Below are 20,637 nucleotides of genomic sequence, written 5' to 3'. Positions count from 1 at the left end.
AGAGTTTGCCAATGCCATGCTTGTACCGAGCATAAAAACATGCAAAATACATGCTTTTTACTGAAGAGAGATTTAGCATGCTGTTTTCTGTTTAGATCATAGCTGAACTTGAGACAACCATTTCCTCTCTGACGGAGGAGAGCAGCCGGCAGCAGCTCGCTGCAGAGCAGCGCCTCCAGGAAGTTCTACAGAAGTTTGAAGATATGAAGCAGCAGCTGATTACAGATAATGACAGAGCAATCAAGGTAATCTGGGGATTTTAGTCACTGATGCTACTGGCTGTTTGGGTGTAATTAGAAGTTCTGCAGTGGGCAGATGAATGCAGGTATCGTTCCTGTTCACACAGCGCTCACTAATTCCACTCACTGGACCTTGACTTTGATGTAGCTGATGACTCAGGTTCTTTCCTCTAGCTGCATGAAATGTTTGGGTTTGGCGAGTCTAATCCATCCACTTCAGTCAAATACTTGAAATTTTCCTGCTGCTTTTTGTTTAGTGTTGAGTCAGATATTTCACTGTTTTCAGCACTTTCATACAGGGCTTTTGGTACTTGAAAAATCAGATGAAAAATAGGAGGCCTGAGTTGTACCACTGGAGAGGCAGCATTAAGGTACAGGCTTTACCTTGGTCTTCACAAAGCAATCTCAACTTTTTTAAGTATGTCCTTAAGTTCCACTGGGAGCCAAGTCTCTGCTAAATACAAATGGAATTAAATATTTGTTATTTGTAATTTTTCATTTCTACATCCTCTGCATCAGAGTTGCATCCTCTGGCCTCTTTCAAAGGTTCTGAATTTGAAAAATTCAGGAAGATTTTTTTTCTGAAGAAAAAGACTACAGGTTCTGAATGTTTGGACTTTTTTCCTTGCTGTTTTGACACCCTGATTCAAAGCAGCTGCAGAGAATCCCACCTGCAGAAGCAAGCAGAATTATTTTTTAAACATTTTTCTTTTCAGAGTAGTAGCAATGGAAAATTTTGAAACTACATGGTGTGCCAGGCTTGACAACCAAAACATTTCCTTAAAAGTTGTGTAGAGGAAGGAAATTCCTTTTTTCTCTTCATAAAGACATTTACTAGTACCAAAGAATTACACTCTTAAATCTAGAAACTCGTGAAAAAAACCGAACTCCTACAGTTCTTCTAACTTTTTCTGCTGAAAAGAAACCATGGGAGTTTTTTTATCTTTGAACCACCTGATGTTCAGTTATGGTACAGTTACTCTTTATGTCTATATTTGAATGATTTGCATAATGAACTTAGGCTGGCATTATTATCTCATCACCTGCAGTGTGTTCTGTTTCCTTTCTTTCATAAATTGGTTAATGATTATTCTTTTTCTTAAGGAAAATGTCAGCTTTTGTTTGTGTGTTTGTTGAGGAACCAGAACTTACTTTCTGATCATTCTGTAGTCTCTTCTGTCAAAAGTATAACCTTAAAAATGTTGGCTGTGATCTATTATGCAAACTGAATTGCCAGAGGCAGTTTTTATTATTACTAGGCTCTGCAAATACAGCATAGTTGAATCACATTATTTTGGGATACAGGTGGATTTTTGCCACTGAGGAAAATGTACTAATTGTACTTCTCCACTTTTCCAGCAGCCATCTAGATAAACAGAAACCCTGTGGCAATGGAATAGTCTTCTATATAGTCAGAAATATGCTATAATTCAAGTTATGATGCATGATACCTTCCTGAGTTCTGTATTAGAAAGGCAGGGTTGAGACTGTTTACCAGCCTTTTTCTTAGCATTGGTGCAAATGCTACTGTTGAATTTATGGATTCACTTAAACTAAGGTAGATTCAGTGGAAACAATTCAGCTGTTGGTAACAACAGGTTTTGAACACTAATAATTATAGGTTGTATGAAATCCTTCTCCACATAAATCTGTGTTCAGCTATTATAAACTTAGTTTTGATCATATTAACTCATGATACAATAAAATACATAAAACCACAGGGGAATTCTGCCCAGGGTTTCTGAGCAGTGTCCTGGAGGGTTTTTAGCATTAGTGCTGCAAATATGTTTTGTAAGATTTTGTCAGCTTGGAGAAGAAATTGCAGGAGCTGTTATGTCTGGAGTTCTTGAACTTGGTGTGGCATCATTAATACTGTACTTTTAAAACAATCTTCCTTTGAAACCAGTGATTTAATGGAAATTAACTGGAAGCCAGATACCCAGACAGAAAATTCTTAGGAAGCCAAACTGCTGTGTATACTTCTGGAAAGAGAAAGAGGTGGTTTTAATATTTGATCACAGTATTTTTAAGAACCACACATACTTCTAGACAACCATATGCAGAAATACTTTGCTTTTTATTAGCCTGGTGAAGAAAATAAAAAGTGTTTTGGTGGAAATGGATTCCTAAATGTCCGGAAGTTGGGGAACATCATCTGACCTAGGGCAAGCTGAAGACCTTGAGGGATGATTAAAGAAACACTCTAAAAACAAAGCAGTTCTTAATATAGTACGAGCTTTTGAGAAGACTTAATATAGTATAAGCTATTAAAAAACTATCATTAAAAAAACGGGCATTTGCTAAATATAACTTTGATTTAAACTAACCTTGAGGAACAGATTGCAATTTCCTTTATATGGTATTGGGTGACTTCCTTTAAGACCTTCCAATTATTATTTCCTTTCAAAGGGAGAAATACATTTTTACAGAAACCAACTGGCTCTCAGAAAAGTTTTTGGATTGAGATGGTAAAGTGATATCCAGATGTGGATGCCCTAATACATGATTTTGATGTTAAATCAAATTCCTGTCTCTCTTTGCTAGTTAAAGCTTTCTAGGTGGTTATTATTTCACAACTGTATTGATTATTTTTTCAAATAGTACCTTAAACATTAGTGAAAGGAATAAATGAAACTTTTAAGAATGTTTTGATTCTTTTGACGACATAAAACCCAATCTAAGCAGCCCTTCTTGGCCTCAGATGGCCTCAGTTTGGGTCAGTTGGAGACAAATACTTGAAGTAATTGGCATTTTGTGTTATACTGTGAGTTTTCTGGCCTAAGGGCAAGTCAAACTGTGTCGTCAGAGTCATAAAATCAGGATAAAATTTTGGCTCATCACATCTCTTCCTGTGGCTTATAAGGTAACCAGTTTGGATGCCATCACATTGCAGTGTCTGATGGCAAAGACCTAAGCAGCAATGGTCTGAGGAGGTGTTGAACAACTTGGTGACTCCTGTCACTGCCTTTTCACTGCTCTTGAGTTTGGGTTGGTTGGGATTATGACAGTGTTGGCACAGAGGGTGATCCCCAAAGCACAGCTCAGCCTTCAGTGCCTCTCAGATATCTTTGCTTTGAACTTACCAGGATTTGCATTCTTTGGAGTAGAGTACAAGGACACTGCAGCTGGCCTGGCATGGGGCAAATCCAGCCAAGCTCACCTGGTCTCTGTGCCATGCCTCTCCTGTGATGTGCTTACACTTCAAAGATCAGGAACCACTGGTTTAGACCGCAGGATTAGTTCAGAGTACAATTATATTAATGCCCTGCAGATGCTTGGAAAAGCTGCTTAAGTTGCCCTGTCTGTTAACCCATTTGTGATGCTTTAGACTGGGATTTCAGAAGGCACCCTCCAGTAAGGGTTTGGGTGCTGAGCTACTGAGAATGTCTATGCAGGAGCTGCGTTGGTCACTGAACTGTAGTGTAAACTTATTAAGGGTAAATTTCAACTGGCTTTCTTGCATCCTGATAGCAATCTAGCCACAACACCCCGGAGCTCAGTACAGTCAAATGGTCAGAGCATTTACCTAACTCTTCCACTGCTTCTGGCAGTGGTTTCTGGCTGGACTTGGCACTAGCATAAAGTTAATTGCATTGTAGAGATACCTTGAGGTTATTTATGAAATCTCTGCCTTAGTGTTTTTTGGTTTTTTTTTTATTAAATCCTTTTGGATTCTGTGATTGAAAGTGCCAAGTAGTTCCTGGGATTGGAACTGCAAAACACGTTCAGAGCATTTTAATGTAGAAGATGATGGCCAAGTGGGGACTCCACATCAAAAAGTAGATTCTGGAAAGAAATGGATGATGGAGAGCACGCAGTGACAAACCCACAACAGAAAAGGGAGAAAATGATGCTTTTTTGCCAGAAGAACCACATTTGTTGTTTGGCTCGTACTACAGATTCTGGGATTCTGTTATATTCCCTGAATTAACACCAAAATTTCATTAGCAAAACATGGTTTGAAGATGACATATTTCAACACTTTGTGTGTCAGCCAGCTTATGATCAGATTAATTCTGTTAATAAATAAGACAGATTTCTAGGAAAGAATGTCACATAATAATGTTCCCCTGCATGTGAAAAATTTTGAAACAGTTGTTTTTCTTTGTTATGTTTAAAAATGTTGAGAGGGGAGAAAAAAAAAAATGTAGTTTATAGCCACAGCAGAACAAAGGAGAAAACTTCTGGTTTGAAATTGTCTGGGCCTGTGTTGGGGTTGAGTGTTTTCAACATCATCATGTATTTGCTAGGCGCTGTCGTATCTTGGAGCAAAAAGATGATTTCCTCTCTGCAAAGACTGGAGTTGAGGGTTTTATCAACACAGAAATTTCTCAGTGTGACTACAACAAAATCCTTACTCTGCTGTCGTTATGCCTGAGTCAGTCCCTCTGGGGGGTAGGTGGTCGTAGCCCCCATCAGCCACCCAGCCCACCTCTGCCCTGCCTGTGTCCCACCACAGGTCTGGCCACATCTCCTCCTTGTTCCTTGTGCATAATCCCCCCTTCAGCTTCATGCTTGATACCCCCTAAAAGTTAAACAAATTATCTTAAACCTTGGGATGTTTTAAAGCATTCAGAACATTTCTTTAAGGGCACCTGATATCTTTGTTTCCAGAAAGTAGTTGTCAAAATATACTGATGGTATTTACAAGTGTTTCTAAAATACAGTGTACTAGGAAAACTGTTTTAAAAAATTTTGTGAACAAGCTAATTTTGCCCATAGTTGTATTTCATTATCAACCATGTTTATTAGCAAATTCCACTTTTAATTACAAATAATATTTTGTATTAAAAGAAAAAGCATGTCAGAGCTATGGGAACATTAACTGAGTGTTCGTGGTCCTGCAGAAGTATTTAGTCTATTGTCCTCAGAATACCTTTTGGGCTACCACCATTGTACTTGACAATAGATAATGTTTGGTTTGGTAAGAAAGAAATAATTCTAATTTCTTGGTTTCAAAGCTGCAAACAAAGCTAACTCTCAAGTGATTTAGATGTCTTTATTAGTGCTTTTTAATGGAGCAGGGGCATCAGAGAGTGTACAACCTAAACTGGCCTGACCTAGGGTACAGAGAGGAGGAAGCAGTTTTGGTTTTATCTCACAAATGAGGCACTGGCTGGTAGAGCCTTGACTTTGTCCGAGGTTTGTGGCAGAGCTGGAGGTTAACTCTGGACCCCTGAGCTCCAGACCTGGCACCAGTTGATTCATCAGCTGCAAGGACAGTTTCATGGTCCAAACAGTACAAATCTGTAGGGTGCTGTGGGGGTGGATTGATTCTGGAAGTGAGATCACCCAGCGTTAAAGCCACATCTAACAACTCACAGTCCCCTCAGACCCTTTGGAGAACCCTGGGCCAGGTCAGTTCTTTATCTTTTTGTTAACGCTACTGACAAGGTTCCAAACTACAATTTACATGTTCAACATTTTCTTTGTGTTTGCAGCAGAAAGGCTGTAATGAGTGGTTGTGCAGAAGGCTGTGACCGTGCTGACACCGACAGCACTGAGGGCATCAATTAGGAAAAATAACTCCTGAAAGCTCCGTGTAAACTAAAAATGAAAATCTAAAACTTAGGGTAAAATGAAGATGTGTTCTTTCAAGGACTTTTTGTTCAGTGAGTCTTGACTTGCTCTCCTCTCCAGCATACAGTGATGCAGTAGGGTTAGCTGTGATAATCTAGACCAGTGTTGAATAGCTGCATAATAAACTCTTGTCAGTAAGACTCAATAAGCTCTTAAAAAATATTTTATTGCATTTTTTTGTTTTAATTTATCGGAAGGTGGTGGGGATTTTTAGCAGTGCCTGTAAAAGGAGGTTAGTGTTTCACTGCTGAAGCTGACACTGACTCATGTCTTAGAAGACATCTGGTCAGAACGTGCGTTACTGTTTGTGATGGTTCGGTGGCCACAGACATGCCAACTTCTGTCAGTCATTGAAGATCTTCAGAGATACGTGTGTCACAGAGTTCTCCCGAGGGGTCACAAATCCATCTGATAGCTTTTGTGGCTAAACATTACCATGATGAACCATTTGGCATGGTGAAGTAGAGTTTTAAGGGACCATCTTGATGTTAAATACACAGAGTCATTTTTCATGGATCTCTTTCTTTGTCACTTGACTTCGGTCTGTAATAATACTAATAACCTTACAGTGTCTTTTATTAGTGGGGAATTACAAGGCACCAACGTTTGTACCTTAGCATTGTAAAGCAGCCGTTCAAATTTACCAGGCAAATAACATTATCTTGCTTATAATTTCCTAAACTGTTTGATCAGCAAAGAAAGTAATTTCTTCCAGGAGAAGTAAATGAACTCTGCAGGTCTTTCATGATTTTGCTTTCTCTTTTACAGGGGATCCAAACTTTGAGGCACCTGTTTTTCAGTCTTTGTTTATATAAATACTAGTTTTACCCAAATTCTCTCTGTCAGATAAAGGAGGGTTTAGCCTCAAGCTTTTCAGCAGTTGCTTATGCTCTGTCTTGATTCCATTACATGGTAATCTTCAAAAGTCTGTATTGACACATTCATTATAAATGGTAATAAAAATAAGCTGGCTGTCCTGTGAAGGTTAGGTAGTTATTGATCACCACTGAAACTCTGATTTTTAAAAAGTTCTTGCTCCCTTTCAAAATCATCTCTTTTTCTGTTGCCACAGAAATTATTTCATTGTCTCAAGCATAGTACCTTCTCTTCAAAATTATAGGGTCTCAGATGTTTGGCCAATCAGGCAATCTGAGTGGCTGAGCATCTGTAAGTACTTTATAATATCTTTGACATGCTTTATGAGACAAAGAATTGAGTCATCTTTTTTTTTTTTTCCTTTTTCCTGCAGCAAGCTTTGCACTCTGGCATTTTTCTTGACTTTTCATGTCTCAACGCATTATAGAACTTGCCATGGCCAACAGCAAAATCATACTTACAAGTTTTATAAAAGACTAGAGCTAGTGCTTGCCTACTCCTCTGAAGTGCAGTCCAGTTTTATCCAGCAAGTTTCAAAGTTTGTATTTTTACTTTTTCCTGCATTATCATTGTCCTTGGTGTTTTGCTTTGCCCCCAGAAGGCACTTGACTGCACAAAGTCCTTTTTATTCTTTTTTAGCCCTAGAAGGGATGCGTCCTTGCATCCACCAGTCTCTAAACTGTGGAATTAAAGATTCCATAAATGCATACAAAATGGTCTTATATAGCTAAACTATCAGTTTCTTTTAATCAGGTGGGCTATACTTATTTTGCACTGGAAAAATGGCAGAGGATTTTAACACAAGCCATAAAATTCGCTGCTTTTAACTGACAAGACAGGAGTAGTAGCAGTGAGTGGCGTCCTAGGGGATTAGAAAGGTCCAGAGAAAACACTCTTAATAGTAAGTGTTAAATAATACTGACATAAGCCCACACAGCTAATAAAGAAGGGCAGACAATGTTTATAACTTATGATATAAGCAAATGAAAATTAGCTTTTTTTTAGGGCTTCTGCAGTGGTTACAGTTCACTGTTGAATTTCAAAGATATTTTCCTCTCCAAAGAGCACAGGGACTTTTATGTGGAGGAGAAAGTGGTGCTTAGAAAGAGAGCTGGGGAGATACTCAGAAGTTAGGAGGCAGACTGCCCGGGAGGAAGAGCCTGTGCTCAAAAGTCTGGGACTTTATGGGAGAGAAGGGGAAAAAAAAAAGATAAAGATAAAAACAAGTGTCTAATGTCCTCCAAACAGGGCATCTGTAAAACAGTCTGTGCATAGGACTGTGTAGACTTTCCAAGGGCTGTTCTTTGTTCCAGTTCCAGTGAGTTCCTGGAACACAGCCTCCTTCCCTGCTCCTGGAACAGCCTTGACTGCAGGGCTGCTCCAGCCGTGGAGGTGGAAACACAATACGTGTGAACTATACAGTCAACCAACAAAAAATGACATCTTCAAAGCAAACCTTCCGTAGTCCACAAACATTTATTACTCCATAGTAAAGATTTTTAAAGCCTGGCACAGTAACACAAATTGCAGGGCTTGGCAAACAGAGATTTGGGGGTGTGGACCCACTCTGCTTATCAACATGTATTTCCCTTAGATATCTTTCTTATGAGTGGCTCATCCCCGGAGTGAGCCAAAATAGTACTGGCTGATTCCAGCATGCCTACACAATTTCCAGTACCTGTGTAAATATTTTCTGCAAATCTGTATGTTCTAAAATACGTTGCTTTTGGTTTTGTAGGAATCGTGGTGCTGGGCTGCTCAAGGGATGTCAGCAGGAGAGAGTAACTGAGGATTTCAGCTTTATGCATTAAAACGCTCCTGCCAAAATGAGTGTTGACTTTAGAAATCTTCAGATTCCATTTGGAATTTTCTGCTGGCTCTCCAGCCTTACATGTAACTGAAACTCAAGCAGATCAAATATCAGTGTGTTTTAAAAAACGACTGGCTAAGGCAGATCACAGTGAAATAGAAATATCTTTGTTAAACTTACCATTTTCACAATAGTTGAGCTTTTCTTAAGTGTAACAAGAGAAACCTGGTGAACCTGATACCTGTACAGGGTAATTATTTACCAATATTTAAAGGCAGGGTGGTCAGTAGCACTCATGGGTTTTGGAAGGCATGGCTTTTATTTTCTATAACTAGAGTGGCTTTTTCCATACCAAATGAAAATACTATTGTTTCCTTAGCATGAAAAGCTTAGTTACAAAGAGCTACTAAAGGAAAGCAGCCAAAGCTGCTATATTTCTGCCACCTTCTTGCATCAGTGGAGTTGAGAAGAAAGGAACTTTCCAAGTTACAGTACTGTACTTGAAAAGGAAAAAAAAAGTATGTGGTGACTTTTATCTGTGTATTCAGTAGATCAGATGGCAAACTCACCCAGACAGCCTAGCAGGGGAGCAGCTTCTGCCTTTCTCAGTGAGCCTGGAGTGGTGTGAAGCAGCACTAAGTACATCAAAAGCTACAAATATGCATCGAGTGTAAAGTTTGGGTTTTTCAAAACACCTGCCTAATTAGCACAACTCGTATATTTACAAGTTCTAGCTCTAACTTTCTCACAGTTTCATGCTCAGCAGAAGTGGCTTTTTCATCTCACAAATTTGTGGAGGAGGTTAAACCTACAAATACTGTCACCAAACGTGACCCTTCGGTCTTCAGTAGAAACCTATCCCCTTTCCTTCTAGCATCAACCACCCTGTTGTGCCCAGCTAGAAAATGTGAGATGTAGCTGGTAGCCAAATTTTTTTCTAGAAGAACAAGATCATTTTAATTGAATGCTAATATCAGCCAGTTCTTGTGGTTTGACGTGGATTCAAAATGGAGCAGTTCATCTGCTTAAAGAATGCGTAGGCACTAATATAATAACCCCAGTAAGTTTTCGGATGCCTCCATCCTTAGGGAAATTGGTTTGACTTGCCCTTCAGTGGAAATTTTGTGTACTCTTGGCAGCCAAAATAGCACTAGAGTCCAGAAACAGCAAAAATTATATTCCTGCATATCATGCTTTGCTCCTTTTCCCATTAAAATCTGTATTGTAAACATTTCCAGCTAGACCCAGTACACCTTGTTGTCTTGCAGTTCAAGGAAATTGTCTTTGTGTTCATATAGTCCATGTGTGCATAAGAAGATGAAAATCTAGAGTAGTTTTCTTGAAAATATACATAATTCTTTGATCTTTTTGTGCATGAATTCTGCACTTGATGTGCATACTCCATCTTGCATTGGAGTTTGGGATGCCTTGCCTAGGAATGGTTTGTTGTTGCTGGCTCATGCACCATCTACTCTGTGTTGATTCTCTTCATTGATGTACAGGATTTGGTATGGTAAATATTTTATTTGTTCACTCTTGAAAGCATGCATGAAGAAGACTGAGGACTTGAGGCTGAAGCTTAATTTTATGTCTTGGGCCTCTTCAGAAAGCCTGAGGTCCCCCAGCAAGGAGGCTATTTTATGGAGCAAAAAGAGTTCGCCTGTTTTCTTCTTCAGGGGGTCTGTCTGTGAAATTTATTCTCAGGAAACTGAAATAAGTGCTGCCTACAGGATAAAATTTAGGACTCTAAATGAGCTTCTTGGCATTGTCCCCTTCAAAACAGATAGCAAAGAACTGGAAGAGCTGTAAAGCAGACATCAGTCAAGCTCAACAAAAGCCTTACTCCTCTGACACAGCCACTTCTTAATTTCTGTTACTAAATCTGTCTCTGCTTATTTTACTTCAAGCTTTCAGAGCACTGAAGTCAATAACTTCAATTAAGTCAATATGTTAATAAATATGAAACCAAATCCTTCAGCACTGATGCATGTTCATGTATGAATCAAATCCCAAATACAAGACAGTTATCTGCAGTAGTGGTGAAGATACCTGCTGGAACTGCCTTCACCACTTTGGCCATTCAACCAGGAGACCCAAAATTTGTCTTTCTGATGTTGAATACGTCTTCTGCATTTGGCACCTCAAGAGAAACATATCTTCAGTGAAAACCCCAGATTGCCAATTATGAGAAATTCATTAGGATGTGCTGAAGTTCAAAGCAAAAAGGCCAGTTCCTCACAGGTTAGGGCAGCTCTTCTAATGGCTCCTGCTTTGCCTCCAGCAGCAGCTCATCTCCAGAGCCTTTTTATTTTTCTGCCAGAACTGTTGGCAGGTGAATAGAGTCACATCAGATCACCCCAAGAGTATTTTTATGCTGGAAACCTATGCCCTGAATATGCCATTTTTCTGGCCCAGCATGGCATGAGATCATGGGCTTCAAACCTGTCCGTGTTGGCCTTAGAAGACAAATCATGCAATGAACTGTTCACTTCCCTTCTTGAGACGTGCCTTAGAGTCACAGCTCAGTTTTGGCACTGGAGTTTGCTCTCTCACAGTTTAGACCATTGCAAAGGAATGACGTTTGCTGTCTGAGGAGGAAGGAGAGCATCACTCAGTCGTGTCCTGAAAACAAATTGGATCGTTTGTGAAACAGAAATGAATGAATGGAAGTTCTTCTAGAGCCAGATCAGGAGAAAAAAAACCAGCCTCTTTTCCTGGGAAATAATTAGTGAGGACATGTCAGCACCAAGCTTCATGCAGATACACTGTGGGTTGGGAAAGCACAGCATTTGTGCTCTTGCCAAACGGGCAGCAGTGCTAGTCCAGAATTCATCCAGGCTCCTGAGAATCACTCTCTCAGGAGTGCAACATTTTAATTTCAACAGAAGGTTGTACTAGCTCTCTGTATGAAAACTGCTGAAAAGACATTAAATCCTGAAGTGCTCTAACATTTTCCTTTGTGTTTTCTACATGAGTGCTCAGGGAGTGCCATGGGTACCCCTACATGGTACCACGGTGCAGCTTGGCCTCTTTATTCCCAGTGTCAGCATGACTCCCTTCTCACCCAGCAGCCACCATTCCACCACCTGGAGCTAACCTGGAGGAGACAGGGAAGAGGATGTGCTTGTTGAGGGAGGGATGATGCCTGCAGGGGAGAGTCCGACCCGCTGCACCCACACCAGGAGCCCCGGGCACTCTCCGTGCTGCTGCTCTCTTCCAAGTTTGTTATGTAAGAGAGGGTGAAAGTACAAACAAGAGAAAACTAAACATGAAAAGTGAGTTTGTTTGCTTACTGAGAAGCTTGGGAGTGGCAGAGTGAAGCTTAATAAATAAAAATTCAGGCTACCAAATGTTAGCTACCTGCAGGAACACCTGTACAACTGGAAGCCAGAACTCTTCAAGCACCCTGAAGGAGAAGTTGAAGATGTGTATTGGCTCTCTCTGGCTTCAGAAGAAAGCATTGCTTTTCTCAATATGGCTATATTTAAATTCCTTACATTTTTGTTCCTGTTAGTATAATTCATATTGCCATCCCTGCTAACATTTCTACTTGCCTTCAAGGTTAATGTGCTGTTTTTTCCTTTCTGCTGTCCTCTCCCAGGTCTCCCCTCCCTCCTGGATCTCATGGCAACGTGTGTTTGCAAGCCAGGTTTGGGACTGCTGTGGACCCCTTTGCTAGCACCTGTCTCTAATAACCCAGCCTTCCTGGTGGATACCAGCAGGCTGATGTCCCTCCTCCCTCCCTAAGCTGCTGTTTGCAGAACCTGCCCCTGCAAAGGACAAGTTTGTTTGTGCTTCTTTATCAGATCCTGAAACTAGATCAAGATTTATGCAACATTAACTATACCGGCGTTCTTAGTTCTTTCACACTGCACCAGATATTGTTTGTCCTGCAGTTTATGTCTCATTTGTGATAAGGAAAAGTTTTTGTGTGTGGATGAAGTCTCTGGAAAGCTCTGCTCTGTGTGCCGTGCAGGTCTAATGAGAGACGTGAGTATGGAGCTGCACAAATGAGAAACTGGTGCTGCTTCAGAACTTGATCTGTTTTCTGTTACTTTTAATGCTTTTGCATTTTAAAAAATGTCATCTATATAAGAATATTTGGAACTACTTACATATAAAAAAAAAAAAAAAAGAAAATGAAAAGAGCCTGCCTTCCTTTTAGATGTGCCAAACAGGTTTGGCAGTTGTTCTCTTAGCATTGATCAAGCATTCCTCAGCCAGTCAGACTCTTACAGCATTTTCTACCTGTGCAGAAACACTCTCCCCAAACATCTGTGAAACTGGGAGACACCAATCAGTTGGGTTATTTTTCTTGTTCAGAGCATTTTGGATGATGATTGAAGTGTACTGTGGATATCAGGATGTGGCATTTGTCATTCAGAAGCCTCAAAGTCCTGTAGGATGTAAACTGTAGAGATTGTTTTGGCTGAGGAATAGAAATGTCTGTGCTGGGTCAAGCTGAAGTCTGTCTGTCTCCATCTTCTGGGACGTGGTATATGGTAACAGATGCCCAGGAAAGAGTAGAACAGGCTAAAGATTTAGGGACATTTCCTCACTATACTCTCCCATTCTCCAGCAACACAGTTAAGGGAGTTGCTGTCTCTATTTAATAGTCTTTGGTGGCTTTGTGGTCTGTGCATCTGTGTGGTTGCTCTTTGAGTCCTTAGCATTCATGATGATCTGAAGCAAAACATTCCCCACTCTACAGTTTGTGGGCTTGGTGTACCTTTTAGGAGTGTTTTAGTTGGCTTGTCATGACCGTGTGGGAATTCCTTGGAAGGAAAAACAGAGCAATATCTTGAGGATCCTCAACAGGCGCACAAGTAACTCAACTTCTGTTGTATGGCACTGAGGTGCTATCCTGTCTGCATTTGCATGTAAGACTTTCCTGCCAGAGCAGAAAGATCTAACTGAATTAGCAATCTTCCAACCATCATTCAGCTCAAAAGTGGATCAAAAAAGACTTCACCAAAAACAAAACAAAACAAAAGCCTCCATTGAAGTCAGGTCTACTTTGTCACAATTGTGGTGAGAGCTCTTGACATTCCATGAAAACTGTCTGAAGACACAACAATAGCTTTGGCAAATGTTTATCCTCTTCTTAGTTTGCCTATAGGTAAGTCACACCTAATTCATTACCTGTATTGGTGAAATTATCAGCATCAAAAGATGAAATGTTTGTTTCAAGTGCAGCCAAGCAGTTGCCTGTTGCAGTGATGCTCCTGTCAGGGGTGTCTACCAGGCAATCCTTGGTCTGATCTCTCCAGAGCTGGCTTGGAGGGGCACAGACCTGCTGGAAGCTTGCAGACCAAAATTGTCCCACGTGCCTTGTCCCCAGACATGCAAATGTTTCAAAGGATTGCCTTGAAGGAAAGCATAGACCACAAATTTTGAAAAAATTCACAATTTTTAATTGCTGATTCCAGTTCTGCTAAAAAGATTATGTTAGAGCTAAAGAAGTAGGGTGGTGGTGTTCTCAGAAATTAGTTACACAGGAATTAAAGTGTTTTTAATAAAAAGCTAGCAGAAACATTTAAATAGGTTGTGAAGACTGATATTGTTCTTTGCTATGTGTGTCTATGTCTTTCTAAAATATTCTGCACGAGTATTCTAGAGTTCTAAAATGGAAGGAGAAACTTCTGAAGAAGCTGAAATAGATCTTACCCATGTCTAATTTTGAAAAAAAAAAAGAAGTGAACTTAAAGGACTTTAGAAATGTTTAGAAACATTGGCATTATGACAGCAAGTATCTCTGTCATAACGTCATATGATTAACTAGATCAGAAACATTCTGGGATGTTCTGATCAGTTATGTTAATGTGTCTTTTTAAAAGTATAAAGCCAGTGCTCTATAAAATAGATACTTGAAAAACAGTTTTCGCTTTCCTCAGGCTAGTGAGATTAGAGTTTCATAATCTGTTTGACCAGCTGCAGAGGACGTTCTTTTTCATTTTTTCTTTTTAAGTAAATGAGCTTCATCTCAACATGATTAAAAAAAAAAATCAAGCTTCAAAACTGCTCAGTTTTCACACGTACTTTTAAATAGGAGCAATCGCGTTATCATGTCTTGCTGCAAATGTAATTGGGTTGGAGGTCATTAAAGACTTTGAATAGAAGAGTTTCCAAGTTTCCAACTGTGTATTCTCCCCTGTCAAGAATCATCCCATTTTTGGCTTATAGACATAATTTTAGAAGGTATTACTTTGCTGCCTCTCACATCTTAGATGCACTGAGTGTGCAGGCACTGCTGAGTCAAGCTCACTCTTGTTCAGTTCAAAAAGCAGTGGTTTGCCTCATGAGTTAATATTGTTGATTAAGGTTACTTTGAAAAGCATAAAGACGTTATTAGATTCCTTTATGTGTGTGTGTAAGAGAATGTGTGTTATTTTATGTGATGGAGGAAGTCCAGCAGTATAGGGCACTCCGCTAGTTCATTGCATAAAATAAATAGTTTTTCTTTTGTTCCTACTGGGAATCAGATTAGTGTATTGATTAGAAATACCTGAGCCTTTCATAGTGACTTTTTAAAAGCTCATAGCAAAATAAGATGCTTTGTAAGGCCTGTTAGAAATGTTTATATTTCCAAGTCTTTGTGCATCTGTGATGAGGAATGCATTTTAAGGAGACGTTTGTAGGGCACCCGGGGGTCTACTGGAACCTCTGGTCCATCTCCAGGTGTAAAGTCTCCGAACACCCACTTAAAGTGGCAGTTGGGTGATAAACTTAGTTGGGAATGAAGCCCCCAGGAGTGAGAAGATTGCCTTGTTGAGCAAGTGATTGATAAATATGCTTTATCATGAGTCAGGCGTTCTCTAAGTCATTGCAGGAAATGCTGTTTGAACCCCTGATGTTTGTTTTTGCAGAGCTCTTGGTAAGAATACAGCAACCAGCAAAAACAGATGTTCTAGTCCTTAGTTTGTATACCCAACAGCAGGTTTTCACCAGCACAGCATAACCATTGACGCGACGTTTTAGACACTCTTACAACATAGCATCAAAAATTGAAGAAGTTGTCTGGAAATGTTGAAGCTGACATCAAGTCTTCACAAGAAACCTGCTCTGAGAATGGCAGACTCCTTGCCGTTCCCTTTGATTGCAAAGTGTTTAATAAAAAGCAAATTAGGAAATGAAAATTGTCTAGTGGATCAATCAGGCACAGCAGTTACGCCTGTTCAGCATTATCTGTCAGACATTAACCTGATTGGGAATGTTTTATTTTGGATAATAGTCTCAAAATCAGGCTGAAAGGCTGACTTAAAAAATACCTGATGTATTTTGTGTGTGCTCTGAGGCTGATAACAAACTCTGCAGTTCAAGTTTTAATAACTAGGGGGGAGCTAAGAAACTTCAAAAGGTTTGTGATAAATGTTTTTGACAATGCGTCAGCTGAACATTAGGCAGAATCTTGGTAAATCCTCTCATAAGTGGTTTAAAATGGAGTTCTGAACTTTTCCTTCATAAGTGTGTGCTTAAGATGTCATGGTATCTTTGGGTTTAAAAGATTCATTTTATCTGGTATATGAGAACCGTTGGTGTTTCTGTCTACACCCCTGAGAGTGAAAGAGGGGAAAAGTTCAGCAGCTTTCTCCTTTTGGCAACCTCTGCCCCTGCTCTTGACCATGAAACTCAGTGAGTCTGGGAAAAAAAAAAAAGGAAAAGCCATTTTTAAAGCATTCTAACAAAATACTCCAGGTAAATATTATGGTAAATCTTCTGAGCTGACAAGCTTTGCAGATTACCTCATCAGGACAACTCTACAATGTCCTGGTAACAGACAAAGCAATGCTTGCAGATGGCAACTGCTTGTTGGGTTTTGTGGTTCATTGAGAAAAGCAGATGAAAGCAAGTTTATTGCTGCCCTTTGAACCTTGCCTTCCCCCCCTTGCCTATCACCTGAGCCAGTAAAAACAAAGTGAAAACAATTCCTTCTTTGGCTCCCCCTGAAAAAAAAAAATGCCCAACTGCAATTTATACTGCTGTTCTCTTTGAATTTGTACCTTTGCAGGACTTGCCTTGCCTTATGACATCCTTTGCATTTCAAAAGAGTTGAGTTCAGAGTGCCATGCAGTGAATCCCTGACTCAGCAAAATGCTTAGGCCCTGGTTTAACTTTAAGCCCAAGCTCTACTGGTGCTGTAAGGTGGTTTAGGGTTATATGGCTAAAGGCTTTGCAGAAAAAATGGTCTTACAACTTTGGTCAGCTGAACTAGATATTTACAAAAAATGCTGATAACACACCAATATTTTATAGGGTAGCAGGAAGAAACGTGTGTTGACAATCCTAACAGTGCTCAGGGAATCTCCAAAAGACACAAGACTAGATGAATTCTAGTGTGAAAATGTTAAGGGACTGCTCAGGAAGTGATGCCAAAGATAAAAGTGTATAATGTGCTGACATTATACACAGATTCTGCCTCTGGATTTAAAAATTTGAGAATAGTGTAGCATTAGAGCCTGCCAGACTGGAAAAGTGTTTGCATATAATTCTCTTTTACGTTAAGTGACCTACTTTAATTTTTTTTCACTACTACTGGAGGGACTTGGTTTTGTTCCTAGAGTAGAATTATCCTCTTCCTTCTTGAGCCCCTTTCTTTCTTCCCACAGTCCCTCAGGGGAAGAAGGTTGTTACACTTCACAACGGCATCTCCTACTGGCAAATCTCTGCAGCAGTGTGGGCTGGTGCAGAGAGGAGCTGCTTGACTCGTGTGACTGGGCAAAGCCCACAGCTTGGGTGGTTTTGCAAGATTTCCACTCCCATTTGGAAACGTCAGCAAAGTGGGCCAAACTTCCATGTGCCCAGTATATGGGAGTTCCCATTATCCCAAGTGGGACTTGATGAATTCTGTGCCTGTGGAAATTACCCCTTTTCCTGATTCCTGACCAAAGAAACCTTTCTTTTTTTCATAATGATAGCAGAAAATGGGCAACCTGCTCATTTAGGGACACATTTCAAAAGGCATTGCCATTTGCATTTTCATTCAATGTTGTAATTCATATTCACTCTTCATCAAGTAGTATTTAGTGGTTAAAATTATATATTAGGCATGAAGATCCCCTGATTTGCTGTTCTGTCATTGCATAGTAGGACCCTGTGCAGATTGGTCTTCCCAGGACTTCTCTTTTCCCCCACCCATAAGTAGCTGTTAGCAACTTCATCCAGGTAATGAAGCTGAACTGATGGCAAAGGGTGAGGAGGTCAGTGGAAGGAAAGTGTTAGATGTAAAATATCGCTTAAGGTGTTTTAATTTCTGCTCCTGAGGAGCAATAAAGCATAAATTTTCTGTCCAGTCATAATAGTAATTGTAGTGTTACCTATGGGATGGAAGAATGATTCGTGCTGTTAAACACCGTAATTATTTTCAGTATAAAATAATAGAGATACTTTCTTTTCTGTTGCAGTAATGTTGGCCCCTGCGTACAGGTTGTGGAAAACTTTGTTTGCAAAACCAAAGCTATTGTTTTAACAAAAACCACAGAAATTTTGCCTTTCATATTGAATCAGTAGCATAATGAGTAGTGGAGCAATAGTTCAACATCAAAGGAGACTTCTTGGATATATAGCGTGTTGCAACAACAGCTAAAAAGTTCCCACCAGAAAGGAATTTTGCCATATGTGAACAGCAAACATATGTATTAGGTTAAAACCATAAGATTTCGTTTGCTTTACACCAAAAACAAGAGAGAACTTAAGTACAGAGGTTTTCCAACAGTTGTGCACTGGAACACAGCCCGAAGAGCACACAGTGTCCAAGGTTTGGAGCAGTGTCAGTGGACAAAAGCTTTGTGAAAACCAAAAAAAAAACATTGAGGCTACACCAACAGTTTGGCTCAAACATCAATATTTGACTTCTTTAAAATACACTTGTCTTGCTCTGACTTATTGCATTACATCAGTGATCTTCATAGATATGTTTTCCCAATTTATTTATAGTAGGAACAGACTCAGACAAATTTACTTATGTCCATAAGGTATTTTTTGAAAAATAATGGTTATGTTAAAAAATCTGATATTAATTTTCATGGGATATTTGGCCTGCTTTCTTTGAATAAGAGTAACATTTGAGTTTATAAATTGTGAGACTTCATATAAAGGAGAAGTTTTTGCCCAGTCAGCCCATGCTTGCAACTTCATGGAGAGATAAAGGTACTCAAGACTGAATGTTTATGACAAAATTTTATAGCATCTCCATATATATTTCTGGAACAACATTTACTTTATTTTTTGTTAACATTCACATGGATTTTCTTTAGAGTTTCAAAGCTAGGTTTTCTTCTCATGAACAGGGAAAGAAAACACATCAATGGATGCAATTTGAATTTAGAAGGCACTTAAAGATAGACCTGTATTCAGAATTATTGTTGGCACATGTTTTGAGGATGTAAAGTGGAAGACTTCTTCTGTGGGCATTAGCAAGGAGATAATTAAAACTGCAGTGGGTAATTACGGGTAGCTTTTATTACTGCATCTTTCATTAACTAATTATATTAATTTGGTAATGTTTGAAAAATTCTTTGAAGATGAAGAGTGCTAACTATTACTACCTTTAGTTGTAGTATTGCTCTGCACTGGTCATAAATATTGAGGTCTTTTCTGGATAAAGATGCACATCCATGTGTGCAGAGCTGCTGGCACAGCTAATAAGAATTATGTATGTGTATCAAAAAAAGACCTTGGCTTTACCTGGCATAATCTGATCAGGTTGAGCAGTGACTTTCCTGGTGACATTTTTTGTTGCAAAGTGAAAATAGATTGGTATTTAACATCTTTTGGAAGATTTTCCTTTCCTTCTAAGTGTCAGTTATTCAACTCTCAGCACCAGAGAGGTAAATTTTCATGACCCAGTCTTGCCATCGATGTGATGGGAGCAGGAATCAAGCCCTGTCTACTCTCAGGAACACACCAGAAGCAGGAAATTATTTCATGTTGAAGAAGCCAAACATCACACCTTTGAAAACACAGTATCTTCACAGTAATAATCTATACCCAGTAATTAAAAATAATAATGATTTCAGTTTATGTAATTCTTCCAGAACTGAATTTTCTTTCAGGGAATCCAGCACTTCTTTTTTACAATATCCTGTGGTTAAAGGATAATCAAGTCGGTTTTTGGATATTAAAGACTAAATCCTTCATATATTCCCATTTCAGACTTTTTCATGTGATTCTTAGAACTCTTTCTCTTTAGCTGATTTAGATTAAGCCCTGTAACTAATGCCAAAAATGTATTCCTGTCTTGAAAAGGGATTTTGTAATGCTGGCATCGTACCTTTTTGTCTCTTTATGGCTCCTTGTCAAAACTATATGCTTTACAAGTTGTTTTTTTTAAAAAAACCCTCTTTTGCAGCCTTGGTCTGGCACCCAGCAGTCAGGCTGAGTTCCTCTGGCCTCCAGGAGCTGCACAGGCTGAACTCCACACTCCCTCCACACGTGCTGCTCCTGTCGCCCAGTGCCCAGGAGCAGAGTTGGGTTTGAAAACCTCTTTCAACGTTTTGCTGGTGATAATCAAGCCACAACAGAGTAATAGGAAAAAGAAGTGCCTACCTAGAAATGCAGCTGAGGTGTTCCTTTCCCCTTTGAGAGCAGCCTCTACCCAAACTTCTTGTGTTTGGCAGTGACAGGGCTCGTCCTCCAGCTCCACTTGAGGTCCCAAATCTGACTGCAGTGTTTCAGCAGCATATTCCCAAAGCCCTTCCTTTTCCCTTCCACCCTTCTCCTGTCTCTCAACGTTGTATGCGACCAAAACATTTACAATATGATTTTATTTCAGGATCCTTTCCATTTTTGTAAATAAATCAAACGCCTGTTCCTTTTATACAGCTGTAATTCACCCACAATGTTGCAGTAGAGCTTATTATCTCATTTACATTTTTAAGTGCTTTTCAAAGTGTAGGATATCTGGGCTGGAAAGCAAAACATTTCATTTCTTTGTTCTCAGGCCAACACAAAGCACTTCCAAGGTCAGGTATGGTGTAGACTTTCAACAGCAAACATGTTTACATGGCATTTGAAAGCTGGTTTAACTGTAAAAAAAAGAAACCCCAACCCAACCCTGCCTTTCTAACAGTGATGTAAGTCAGCTTCAGAGAGCTGAGGGACAAGGATTTGTTCTGTACCTGGAAAAATTTAACT

At 39.6% G+C, this 20,637-nt stretch overlaps 1 protein-coding gene across 1 annotated transcript in view; it reads left to right on the top strand.

Moving 5' to 3' along the window:
* Window positions 1-20,637, top strand: part of CEP112 (centrosomal protein 112kDa) — a gene marked incomplete at its 3' end in the record, with an annotated part of 166,492 nt that overhangs the window by 125,293 nt on the left and 20,562 nt on the right. The window contains exon 22 of the mRNA XM_008941196.1: window positions 96-245. Within this exon, the coding sequence (XP_008939444.1) occupies window positions 96-245 (150 nt within the window). The remainder of the gene's footprint in view (window positions 1-95; window positions 246-20,637) is intronic.

Source organism: Merops nubicus, unplaced genomic scaffold (assembly GCF_000691845.1).
Source record: "Merops nubicus isolate BGI_N331 unplaced genomic scaffold, ASM69184v1 scaffold1085, whole genome shotgun sequence".
Lineage (NCBI taxonomy): Eukaryota > Metazoa > Chordata > Aves > Coraciiformes > Meropidae > Merops > Merops nubicus.
This window is presented reverse-complemented; position numbering and strand designations above follow the sequence as displayed.